Raw genomic sequence first — 14,179 nt, forward strand, 5'->3', positions numbered from 1 at the left:
TGTATGCCATCCGCCATCAAAACCCCAAGAAGAAGAAGAAGAAGCGCATGCTGCAGAAGCGCGTGCTCGCACGCTGAAAAGATCCCTGCGTCCTAATGTGCACACTATCCATCCTAAATTCTATGTGATAGTAGTAATTTTCAATACTATTTAGGGCAGATAAGGTGGATAGTATGCACATTGGGACGCAGAGTATGTCTTTTTTTATGAGAAAACCAAGGTTTTTTTTTGTTTGTTTTTTTATGAGTATACTGTTGACTTCAAAATTTGGTATATTGTGAATTTAATGGGCAGTGAAAAAAAAAAACTATTTGTATTCATTTTAAAACAGAAATAGGTCACTACCTGTATACGTTAAAAAAAATAACAAAGTGAAAAAAACTCTATTTTAAAGCCTCAAATCTATCCTTTGAAAAAAAATTAATTATGTACTTGTTTACGGACATGTGATTTTCTTATTGCTTTCCCTATTTTTTATTTTTTTTATTATTGTTTTCGTTTTTTATTATATTTGTTTTTATGCAATTTATATGTTATTGGCCGTGTATGTTCTTTGTTCTAAAAACTGCAATAATAATAATAATAATAATAAAAGTTCCGACGCATGTTTTACCCTCCATCTGTCAAGTTTGGATCAATTTGTGAAAAACAAAACAAAAAAAATTATATATATATATATATATATATATATATATATATATATATATATATATAGTGATAGATGATTACTTTTTTAAGCTAATAAATGTGTGACAATTCATAATTTGCTTAAAAATAATTCATAATTCATAAAAGCGTTCTTGATAGTTTTTTTGTTGTCGTTTGCCATTACGTCATTGCTTCACACCCAGTAGTGGCGGAAATGCACCACCTGCTGGTTTGCCATAAAACAAAAAGAAGAGGCAGAAGCAGGCTAGGTAATAATAAGGTAAGCAAGCATAATAATCAGTTCAGGAGCTTTAATTTACTTGGCCGATCATTCAGAATAATAAAAACATTGAACTGATCCATCAGCCCATCATTTAAACAGTTGTTGACGAACTTGGACGTAATTTACTTACTTAATTTAGTTTGTCTAGTTATGTAGTTCAGCAGTACGTAGCACTTTACCAACCGTTTAGTTAAGTAACCTACATATTATTGAGCAAAATATTTTAGTATATTTTATCTGATGCAAACGCCTTTGTAGGTCTGCTCACCAAATGCTCGGATGCGGAAGCTGATGATAGGAATTCTGGCGACGGCGCCGATACATTGCAAGCTTTATTTAAATAATATACAGAGAGCAAACATACAGAAATCATTAAAAAAAAGAACATCTATAAAGTTTGCAGATAGAGCCCATTGTGATTACGTGACCTGTTCAGTTTATATTTTGCTAATATAACACATACATACGTTTTTACACATACAGTATAGCTACTCATTTCGAATCAATATACAAATACTGTAAATGGGACACTTTTCCATTCATGACAAAAACTTTCCCCAATTTATGCATAATTACACCATTTTAGAATAAAAGTTTAGGCTAATATAAATTACATAAATGCTATTTTCACATTCCAAATGTTGTAGTAGATTTTATGTGGCCACTGACAAACTACAGATGAAATTTTTGCCAACGCCCCTCTTTATAGGAATACACTACTCATTTGTATTAGAAACTGTAATATTCTCTGAAGCAGAATACGGAGGCAGAGGGATGCAATATATGCTTCTTTATTTTACAGATGCAGAACACTCTAACCACAAGCTGGTTTTAGCTAGGACAAAACGACAACTCTGCTGACTCTCAGTTGGAAGTTACCCGTTATCAAAGAACGCCCTCTAGTGGTCACACTCACAATTTACATAATGCTTAATACTTCACTACATTCCCTTCCCCCTGATAACACTAGTCATTCAACAAACTTGGTCCTAAACATACCAACAACATTATAAGAAATTACAACCGTTTTTTTTTTTTTTTTTTATATAACATATAACCTGAGCTAGGGACTTCAGGTAGACTGCCTCCATCCCAGCGAGTTCCAGGACGCATTCTTGCCCTGTGGCTGGGGAACTCACCACTACTCTAAGCAAAATCTTTCAAGTAACTGGGCAACTTCCTTGTTCTTGTAGACCTTCTGAGCTCAAGCTGCTCCTCTGCCTTTACAGTCTCTGATACGGTGGCCTCTGGTGTCATTCCAGTTGTCTGCTGTACAACACTGTCCTCTGATGGTGCAGGACTAATTGGTTCAGTCAATGGCAACTCCTCCACGTCTTGCAAGGAAGTCTCCAACTCCACAGCTGTTCCAGCAGACACTTCCACATGTTTGGTCCTCAGCTGATCAATGTGTCGACGCACTACCTGGCCATTACCAAGTGTGATGGTATATGACAGAGGCCCCGTCCTCTTCTGCACTTTTCCTGGAATCCAGGTAGGTCCTGAGCTGAAGTTCTTGGTATACACGCTATCACCTACACTCAATTGTCGCTCTTTGGCATGCTGGTCATGGTAACATTTCTGCTTCATTTGCTTGTCATGTACTTGACTTCTGAAATCAGGGTGAACGAGATCTAGGGTAGACCTCAGCTTACGTCTGCACAACAGCTCTGCAGGTGATTTCCCGGTAGTCGACTGAGGTGTAATTCGATAACTGAACAATGCTCTTGCCATCCGGGCTTCAACTGACTCTCCTGTGCTCTTTTTCATAAGACTTTTAAATGTTTGCACCGCTCTTTCAGCCAGTCCATTAGAAGCCGCATGGTAAGGTGCTGTGGTTATGTGCTTGATGCCGTTACGTTCCATGAATTCTTGAAACTCCTTACTGGTAAAGCAAGTGCCATTATCTGACACCACTATCTCTGGTAACCCATGCTGGCTGAAACTTTGTCGTAGGCACTGGATGGTAACAGCAGATGCTGTTACATGCTTTTACCATCCCTTCTACAGCAGCATCCATCTGGGGCCACCACACATAACTCAGTGGTCACCCAGGCATAACCAGAATGAAGGGGTTGGCACGGTGTAACTGATTGAGTATGGCTGCACGGCCTTGCGGGGGAATCACCACACGTGCACCCCACAATACACAGCCTCCCTGGGTACTGAGTTCATCCTGCTTTTTAAGGTATGCTCCAAAAGCTGGATCCTCCAAATTCTTGGGCCATCCTCTCAGCACGTACTCTCTTACCCGTGCCAAAACAGGATCTGTATCAGTCCATTTCCTCACCTGCTCTGCTTTTATCAGGGACACGCCATTTTCGTCCAGCAGCAGCACTCTCTCTTTCTCCGCTGGGGTCTCCACTCCTTTTTCACACAGCGGCAGCCGGCTCAACCCATCAGCATTCTGATGCTCACGGCCCGCACGATACACAATAGTGTACTCATACCCCCCCAAAGTCACTGCCCATCTTTGAATACGGGGAGAAGCCATCTGAGGCACTTCTCTGAGTTCATTAAACAGTGAAATCAGGGGCTTGTGATTGGTAAATGGTCTGCCATACACATATGTGTGGAATTTCTTAACCCCGAAAATGACAGCCAGGCCTTCCTTGTCCAACTGAGAGTAATTCTTCTCTGCTGAATTTAATGTCCGTGATACAAATCCTATCGGTTTGTCTGTACCATCTTCCATCCTGTGGGACAGCACGGCCCCCACCCCATATGGGGAAGCATCACAAGCCAAGATAAGAGGTTTGGTAGGATCGTAGTGCACTAATAAAGCAGACGACTGGAGCAGTTCTTTCGACTTTACAAAGGCTTCTTCTTGTTCACGCCCCCATGTCCACTTTGTTTCCTTCTTCAACAACCTGTGCAAGGGCGCCAGCACAGTGGACAAACTAGGCAGGAACTTATGATAGTAATTCAGCAAGCCTAGATAAGCCTTCAGTTCACTCACCGTCTGCGGAGTGGGGGCTTCTTGAATCGCTTGCACCTTTTCTGTGATCGGCTGTATTCCTGCAGCACTGATTCGGTGGCCCAGGAATATCACTTCCTCTCCAAGAAACTCACATTTGCTCCTTTTCAGTCTTAATCCACTGGTTTCTAGTCTCCTCAAAACCTCCTCCAGATTTCTCAGATGTTCCTCCTAATTTGTGCCGGTGACTAATATGTCATCCAGGTACACTACGACGTGCTTCATATTTTGGAGAATTCCCTCCATGGTGCGTTGGAAAATGGCTGGACTTGATGCCACTCCAAACGGAAGTCGGCAGTACCTGTACAGCCCCTTGTGAGTGTTAACTGTGACATATTTCTTGGCACTTTCATCCAGCATAATTTGCTGATATGCATGGCTCATGTCCAGTTTGGAAAACTTCTGGCCTCCAGCTAACTGAGCAAACAAATCTTCCACTTTTGGAATAGGATATTGCTCCACACTGGATGCCCTGTTCACTGTGAGTTTGTAATCTCCACAAATCCGAATAGAGCCATCTGGTTTTTTAACAGGCACTATAGGGGCTGCCCACTCTGCAAACTGCACTGGCTCAATGATTTTCTCCTCCACCAGTCTCTGGAGCTCCACCTCCACCAAGGGCTTGACGGCAAAAGGAATTCGTCTGGGCTTATAGAATCGTGGTTGGGCCTCAGGGTTGACATGAATTTTAGCTGTGGTGCCTTTGAGCTGACCCAACTCTTCTTTAAACACATCTGCATGTCTGTCTAGCACATCTGCTAACTTCTGTGTTGGCACTGCCTTTACTTGATTCACCAGCTGGGGCAACAACCCGAAGTCTTTCAGCCAGCCTCGCCCCAGCAAGTTAGGCCCCTCTCCATCTACCACGACGATCGTCATTTCTTTCTTTACATTTTGGATTTCCACCGTTGCTGTGGCTTGACCCAGCACTTCCATCTTCTCCCCTGTGTAGGTCTTTAGTTTTAAACTGCAGGGTCTCCATTCTGGCATGTCAGTTTGTTTCCACAATTTAGAATATTGTTCTTTGCTGATGATTGTCACTCCACAACCTGTGTCGACTTCAAAGTCCACTTCCATGCCATTTACCTTCACTTTCTGTGTGATAGGGGCCACTTTATGTTGGACTTCGGATACACTATATATTGTGTTAATATCCAGGGTGTCCTCCGTCTCGTTATTTTCCTCCTCTCTAACGAGATATGTCCTTCTACCTTTCTCTCCACTTTTTTCCTTTGAATGTAGGCCTTTGGCACCCCACAGCAGTTTGATTTGCTTTGCATGCTCGTTTTATGTGTCCACGTTTTCCACATTTATGGCAGAGCTCATTCATAAACTTACATTCCTCTGGTGCATGTAGTCCTTTGCATCTGTAACACACAATGTCTTTTTGTCGCCTTTTTTTCTCAGCTGAGTAAACTCTATGCACTGCTGTGGCTCCTTTAAATGATCTCACATTTTGTCCTGACTCCTCCATTAAGAATCCCTGCAAATCTCTCACGTTCTTGTTCGCCGACTCCATTGCCTGGCAGATAGTAAGTGCCTTCTCAAAAGTTAACTCCGCTTCGGATAGCAGCCGTCTCTGCATTCGGTCGTCATTCACTCCACAGACCAGTCTGTCCCGCAACATTTGTGGAAGTGTGGCCCCGTACTCGCAGTGCTGTGCTAATTTTTTCAATTCTGCCACATAATCAGCCACCGACTCGCCATCTTTCCGTGTTCGTGAGTTAAACTTATATCTTTGAACAATTTCACTTGGCCTAGGATTGTAATGACTTTTTAGGACAGTCACCAGTTCATCATAAGACTTGTCTCCTGGCTTCTCAGGGCAGAGCAAACTTCTTAATAAACTGTATGTGGAAACCCCAACTCCACTCAACAGCACCGCTTTCTTTTTATCAGCTCCCTCTATTTCATTAGCTTGGAAAAAATACTCCAACATTTCGATATATTCATCCCATAACTGTGATGTTCCATCAAAAGGACTCACCGTCCCTACCATTGTAGTCATTTTGCCTTGGTAATTGACGATTTTCTCTCCTTGCAAACGGCCTGTTTACTCTTCAGCACCGGTCTTCACAAGGCCAAACAGCATTCACATAAACTGATTTCCTCCGACACACGACTCCTTAATTCCTCGTCGCCAATTATGTAATATTCTCTGAAGCAGAATACGGAGGCAGAGGGATGCAATATATGCTTCTTTATTTTACAGACGCAGAACACTCTAACCACAAGCTGGTTTTAGCTAGGACAAAACGACAACTCTGCTGACTCTCAGTTGGAAGTTACCCGTTATCAAAGAACGCCCTCTAGTGGTCACACTCCCAATTTACATAATGCTTAATACTTCACTACAGAAACAAATTTAATATAATTCACTTAAATGTTATTTTCAGATTCCATTTGCTGTAGTAGGTACCTATAGGGGACATACTGCCTTAGCTATTACAGATGAGATACAGTATATGGATTATTCTAGAAAAAAAAATACTATAATTTTTTTTTTTCATATTTCAAATGTTGTAATGGGTTACCAGTGAACATGCTGGTTTGCTACAGGTGAGATTTTCCATCACCTCCATTTATGTGCATACAGTACTATATGAAAATATAAAAAAATGAAAATATATTATTTTCACATTTCAAGGTTTGTAGTAAGTTTGTTGTAGACAGACTGTCTTACTACAGATGTGGACATGCTAATAGCTCTCATGAAAGGCATAGCCTATGTACTCTGTTTTTTGGTGAAAGAAATCACTATAAATTAAATGTTATTTTCACATTCAAATTGTTTTAGTAGCTTCGTAGATGTACATGTAGTTGTGTTCAGTTGTTTTAGTTTTACTTTTTGGTCATTTATACATTAATAATGGTGTTTTGTTTTCTGTAAAATAATTCAGTTTTGTATTGGTATAAAGGGAAGAATTGGCCAAACTTCACATGTAGTAAGTCAGAGTGGCTACTAGAAACCTACTGCAAAAATTTAAACGTGAAAGTAACATTTACTTAATTTAACTTTTTTTTCTAAAATTGTGGAGTGCTGTAAGCATATGAAAGAAAATTATCTGCAAAATCTCACCTTTGAAATGTGAAACAAGTCAACTATGAAATGTGAAAATAACAATTAGGGAAATGATTGTGAATTGTTTGTCTAAATGTAATTGAGTACTGTGTGAGTATAAAATATTTGCAAAATGTCACATGAAGTCAGTCTCCAGTGGGAACCTATTAAAGTAACTGGAATTTGAAAATATAAATTTGGTCAATTATAGTGTGTTGTTTTTTTTATGAATAATTAAGTACATGAAAGGATGTATGTGTGAAAACATGCCCATTTCTAAGAAATGAAAGAGGCATGCCTGAAGTATGACAATGCAACGCTCGTTCCCTTTTGAATATAACTCAATGCTAGGTCGTCATGTGGACATTGTGGAAATGTTAATACTCACTACACCATACTGACCAAATGCCTGTCCAACCATTCTGTGAAAGACAGAGATACATAGACTTTGTGAGTCAAGAACCTATGGGAGTGTGAATGAATACTTCTGAATGCACTGTATGTAATGGTGTTATGTAATTGAATTACAAAATAAATGTAACTGTAATCAAAGTTACTGAGAAAAAATGTGATTGGCAGATGTGGTGTCCTGCAGATTTAAGCTCCAACCGCAGTAAAATATACTTGAACTAGCTGGAAATGAAGTATGCAGGACAGTAGCTCTCCAGAAGCAGAGTTGGAGATCGATCTACTAAGAAGATCAGAATCAGAAAGAGCTTTTATTGCCAAGTATGCTTGCGCATACAAGGAATTTGTTTTAGTGGCATAAGCTTCCAGTTCACAGAGACAACAACGACACACAGACAATAAAAATAAGATGAGAATAAAAAATACATATGTAAAATATAAAGAAACAAAAATTAAAAAGAAAAATAATTTGAAACAAATAAATTGTATGTACAGTTGTGCTATAGATGATAGAATGGAATAGAATAGAATAGAAGGAGATGCAGGGATGTACTAGGATGGAGGTGGTAGCAAATAAATATAAGGTTATTGTACATTGTTATTGCATAATGGGGGGGGGGGGGGGGGATTTAACTGTTCATAAGTTGGATTGCCTGGGGGAAGAAACTGTTATTGTGCCTGGCTGTCCTGGTAATTGGGGCTCTATAGCATCGGCGAGAAAGTTCTAAAAGTGGATGTCTTGGATGTGAGGGATCCAGAGTGATTTTCTGAGCCCTTTTCCTCACTCTGGATGTATACAGTCCTTGAAGGGTGGGCAGGGGGGCACTAACAGGGGCGGCGTTTCCGTATGGCAGAGTATGCCATACCTTAGCCCAGTCAGGTGTGCCATGAAAAATTATACAAACTTCATATCTCTATTATAATTTGTTATTATTATTTTAAATCAGAGGGTTTTAAAAATGTTTAACCAATGATAAGCATTAAAAAGAGTGTTGTGTATGCTGGCAGATGAATGATACACAGCAGACAATGGTGTCACGCACGTTGTCTTTACTGAACTGTTGTTCAGTAAGTCGTGAAGTCTAATGGAAGTAGTGGCCTAATGGTTAGAGAGTCGGACTCGTAAGGGTTCGAGTCTCGGGCCGGCAAATATTGTAGGGGGGGAGTGAATGTACAGCGATCTCTCCACCCTCAATACCACAACTGAGGTGCCCTTGAGCAAGGCACCGAACCCCCAACTGCTTCCCAGGCGCTGCAGCATAAATGGCTGCCCACTGCTCCAGGTGTGTGTTCACAGTAGTGTTGTCAAAAATATCGATATTTCGATAAATATCGATACTGAAATATCTGAACGGTACCAATATTAATTTCCCGAAGTATCGATACACCGATACTAGCCGAGCTGTCACTTTCACTTCTCTCCAAAGGCGCGTGGACAAGCATCACACGTGACTGCACTCCTCTCCTTCGCTCTGGTTAAATAGCAAAAGTGAAGTGAATAGAAAGATGACTGCTCTGGTTGTTAAAGATCACAGCAGGAGCGCTATCTGTAGGATCTATGATCTCCGTGATGCAGAGAACACGCACGGAATCCAGTCATAAAAATGGAATTTACAGTTTAACGCGGAATGTCACGGAATTTGTCAAAGTTTGGATGAATTAATCAAAAGTAGGTCATTACACTTAAATCAAATCGCGATATGGACTAGTATCTTTAAATATTAAGCTGCAAAAGTGGATTTAAATATGAATCCTGCATGTTCTGCGCGTCTCTGTGTGAATGTGCTGCACGTGCGGTTTTGTTTATGTGGTGCTCGCGGTGATTTCAGCGTCTGCCGTCTCAATGAGGACATAAATACATCAACATCTCCAGAACTGATCTGAAAGGCACTTTACTAGTAAAACTAGCATCATATCATACACACACAGAACTTTAGAAGTATTCACGGCAACCCGTCAAAATAAAAGTTCGGTTTAACTTAGCCTATTAAAGACCGTGTGCCAGAAATAGGCTACATTACTATTATTTAGTAGAATGTACATAATACTACTACTTACTACTGCTGTTAATTTTTTTTAAAGAAATAATCACAAAATATTTTAATTTTAATAGTAAATCTCCTTAATTTGCCAAAAATGTAAATGTTTAATTTTCATTAATTCAAATATAAATGAATTAAAATTGTTTTATGCCTTCATCTGATATCCAGTAAAATTTAAATACACAACACAGAATTTCTGAGGGGGAAAACACATTTCATAAGGCTACTGTAAGAATAAATACAAATTGTTTATGCATTCAAATAATAGACATGCTAAAACACAGAATTTGGTAACAATAAAACATAAGGTGAGAAAAAAAAAATTCATACGGCCCTAAACGTGTCATTTTTGTTACACTTTTAATAAATTAAATGTTAAATTGTATAATTTTCATGATTTTAATGAATTAGACATGTTTTTAGATTAATAGCATTTAATTTGACCATTAAAAAAAAAGAGTCCAGAAAAATTCAAACGGAAAAAAACGGAATCCAGAAAAATTTAAATGGAAAAAATTTAATGTAGAAAAAAATAAAACGGAATTTGGGGAATAATAAAACGGATTTCATAGGGCCCTATATCTGGAAATATTTTGGTTATGAAGCAAATGAGAATATCAACAAATAGAACTTTGGATTTTAATTAGTACATGTATTAGTAAACGTTAGTTTCAATTAACATTTAACTAAGATTAATAAAAGATTAATAAATAAATCAACAAATGCAGTACCTCAAGACATTTTTTTTGTTCATGTAAAATATACCGCATGTTCTCGACTTGTTACATTTATCTTTAAATTAAAAAAAATTACCCCCTTAATATTGTGGCAGTTTTTTTCACCGTGGTATCGAAAATGGTATCGAGTATCGATATTTTTCAAGGTATCGTATCGAAGTTAGAAATTCCAGTATCGTGACAACACTAGTTCACAGTGTGTGTCTGTGTGTGTGTTCACTGCTGTGTGTGTGCACGTTGGATGGGTTAAATGCAGAGCACAAATTCCAAGTATGGGCCGTATGTCACTTCACTTTCACTTTGTTAACTGATTAGTATGCCAGTACATCACTATATATATATATATATATATATATATATATATATATATATATATATATATATTAGGGCCGGGACTCGATTAAAAAAATTAATCTAATTAATTAGAGGCTTTGTAATTAATTAATCGAAATTAATCGCATTTTAATCGCATATAAATATTTGACCTGAGAACAGTGAGAAGTAAGTTTTTTATATGGATTTTTAAATTTCCCATCCACAGGGCCAACCAAAGCGGTCTCATCAGCTTCTTTGTCCATGTTCACTGTGGTTTGTGTTTGGCTGTTTCTCAATATGCGTTCTTCAGCGATCTTGCGTCCTTGTGTTCTCGTTCTACGTCATCATTAACCGTCGAAGTTCAGTTCCAATTCTCAAGAACGCAAGTACAGAGGATGCATGAAAGTGCCCGGATATGTTCTTGAAACTGAGGATGCATCGAGTGCAGACTTGAGAGAATCGAGCCGTTAGAAATACCAGAAAACGCTGTGGGTGGCCGGTGTACGGAAGCCTGTAAGCTTTAAAGTCGCTCTCACAAATACTTAACGGCTCTTCAAGTTGAAAGTAAACATTTCTCGTTTTGTTTTGGTTAATTTTAATAAAGTTATAAGACCCGGAGAAAGTCTGCATTTTTATTGGCATATTAAAATGAATCTTAACAGTAAAACATATAACGCTGTAAAATAAAAAAATACAATTATATGAAAGTAATATCTATAATAGTATGAAATGTTTTAATAAGTTATGACATTTTGTAATATTTATTGTTCATTGGCCGTTTCTTATGCTGAGACTATGCGGTCAGTTAAGCAGGAATGCAGTACATCTCAGTTCTCATAAGTGTGCGTTCTGTGTTCTCGCGTCCTTCCGAGTTCTTTCTTCCAAGGAAGCTTGGCAAGACCGGTCTCCACGAGAACGCAAGTCCGTTCTTTGCGTTCTTGCCTAGAACGCTAGTTGGTGCTCCAGTATAATCGGTCCGCTGAAACTCATCCAGTGAGAAACGTTCCGCGGTGCAAAAATAAGTGCGATTAAAATGCGTTAAAAAAATTTAACGCGTTATTTTTGTGTAATTAATTAATCTAAATTAACGCGTTAAAGTCCCGGCCCTAATATATATATATATATATATATATATGCCACCACTAGAGGGCAGGCTTATCACAAAACACTGCTACCCAATAGCACATACATTACACTTTCCTTCCCCCCTGGATTAATCATACTAGGAAATAAGAAATGCATAACTATAACTTACTCCATAACATTTATAGTTAACCTGAACAATGTTGCTAACTACAACAAAACTACAAATCAAGCCTTTGGGGAGGTTTTCTACGTCTCTCAGGATAACATCTCTGTGAACCTGTGTGAGGTTCAGGTGTAACTGGAATCTTCACATCTGGTTTATCATTGTGCAGTTAAGAATCGTTCACGTTAACTGAGGTAGGAAGGGCAATCTCAACAGCATCATTGTCCTTGTCATTTGAATCAGGGACATTGTCAGGTGAATCAGGTGAACAGATAACGGTGAGGATTTTGTCTGACGATCCACCAGCTGATCTGCATGGCGTCTCCATGTGTTATCTCCAACCTTTACTGTGTACGTCAAGGGTCCAGTTCTGGTGGTGATGGTACCTGGTTGCCACTTTTCCAGTCTGTAGTCGCGAGCTAAGACCTCTTGTCCTACTTGGAAATTTCTGGTTGATCTGTCCTTCATGTGCCCAAATTGTTTGTTTTCCATATCATGTCGAACATCAGGTTTGATGAGATCCAAGCGAGATTTCTCTTGAGGAACATCATCGCTGGTGTTTGACCAGTCGTGGAGTTTGTGGCATTTCTGTACATGAAAAGGAAGTTGTCTATTTTGTGTTGGAGTGAGATGTTGTCATTGTCCATTGCTTTTATTGCTTTTTTGAAGGTTTGTACAAACCTTTCTGCCGAGCCATTAGTGGCAGGATGGTATGGTGCGGAAGTAATGTGCTTGACTCCATTCAGCTTCATGAATTTCTGAAACTGGTCTGAGACGAACTGTCGTCCATTATCCGTGCATATCTGTTCTGGCAGCCCGTTCCTGGAGAATATTGTTCTTAGTACAGAAACAGTCTTTTCGGATGTGGTCAATTTCATTTGAACAACTTCAGGCCACTTAGAATGCGCATCCACGGCGATCAAGAACATGGAGTCCTTGAATGGTCCAGCAAAGTCGACATGCACTCTTTGACACAATGTTGATGGCCATTCCCAGGGGTGCAAGGGAGCTAATGGTGGAGAGTTCTGTGTCCTTTGACATCCTGGACAAGCCTTTGCCAGATCCTCAATCTACTTGTCGATTCTAGGCCACCACAAATAACTGCGGGCAAGGTTCTTCATTTTTACTGTGCCCAAATGTCCTTCATGCAGTGTGTCCAACATCTTACAGCGCAATTTGGAGGGAATGATGACTCATAATCCACACATTAGAGTTCGTTGATGCACAGAAAGCTGTTCTCTCCTCGCCGAGAATACTGGATACAATGAATTGCCATGTGTCGGCCATCCGTGTACTGTGATATCATAGACCTTAGATAATGTTGGGTCATTACAGGTTTCTCTCTGAATAGTGGCATCCGTCACTGGAAACTGACTCATGATTGAGGTGTGAAACACATCAGCTGGATCCATTGCCTTTGACTCTATAGTCAACTTCAGTGGAAGACGCGACAAGCCGTCTGCGTTACCGCAGTTTGGTGCCTTTGTACTTAATATCATATTGGTGAGCACCTAAGAAGAGTGACCAACACTGCAGCCGTGCCGAGGCCATCGCTGAGACACCGTTCCGAACGTTGAAGATTGAGACCAAGGGCTGATGATCTGTGATCAGGGTAAACCGTTGACCATACAGATAATGGTGGAATTTTTTTACATGCCACATGAGACTAAGTGCTTCACGGTCTATTTGGGCATAGTTACGTTCTGCTGTCGTTAGTGATTTAGATTCGAAGGCTATCAGTTTTTCAGTGCCATCTGGAAACTTGTGTGACAGCACTGCGCCAATTCCATATGGTGATGCATCACACGCCAGCCTGATGGGCATAGATGGGTTGAAGTGTGTCAGCGCTACATCAGATGTTATGAGCCTTTTGTCTTTTGGAAAGCTTGCTCACAGCTGTCTGACCATTTCTACTGTCTCCTTGTTTGCAACAGTGCGTTCAAAGGATGTAGTACAGTGGAGAGGTTTGGAAGAAATTTGTGGTAATAGTTCACAAGTCCAAGATATGATCGGAGTTGAGACACGTTCTGTGGGTGTGGTGCATTTAACACAGCTTCAATTTTGTCCTGTAACTTGTGCAGACCTCGTCGCCAATTTTGTTGTGTATGCTGTCAGATGAATGATACACAGCAGACAATGGTGTCGTGTTAATGCACGTTGTCTTTACTGAACTGTTGTTAACTCTGATTAGTATGCCAATACATCACTATATATGTGACCACTAGAGGACAGGCTTATCACAAAACGCTGATACCCAGTAGCACATACATTACAAAGAGCTTGTCAGTAAAACTACGTAACGCCATTGGATCATCTCTCAGCGAAACCTCGTAACTTCACCCCACCTCTATTCAGATAATGTTTTTGTGTGCTTGAAGAGCGGAGAAGAAGTAGGTTTGCCGTCTAGCAAATATACTTTTGTACGTTTTAAATATCCTGTGCATAAGTGCTTAATTTGAGAT

General features: G+C 39.7%; 1 protein-coding gene across 3 annotated transcripts in view; it reads left to right on the forward strand.

The window, feature by feature from the left end:
- Positions 1-858: 858 nt before the first annotated feature.
- The window catches only part of LOC306851676 (E3 ubiquitin-protein ligase RNF14-like), a 56,334-nt gene continuing 43,013 nt past the window's right edge, over positions 859-14,179 (forward strand). For 2 of the 3 annotated variants that reach the window (XM_079388105.1, XM_079388106.1), the window contains exon 1: positions 859-928. Coding sequence is in view for 1 of the 3 variants with exons in the window: in XM_079388104.1 (XP_079244230.1) it covers positions 2,380-2,423 (44 nt within the window). In the remaining 2 variants the exon portion in view is untranslated. Of the gene's footprint in view, positions 929-2,160; positions 2,424-14,179 lie in introns of all 3 variants that reach the window. The other variant, XM_079388104.1, reaches the window with a different exon arrangement.

This window comes from Barbus barbus, assembly GCF_936440315.1.
Source record: "Barbus barbus genome assembly, chromosome: 31".
In the NCBI taxonomy this organism is placed as follows: Eukaryota; Metazoa; Chordata; class Actinopteri; order Cypriniformes; family Cyprinidae; genus Barbus; species Barbus barbus.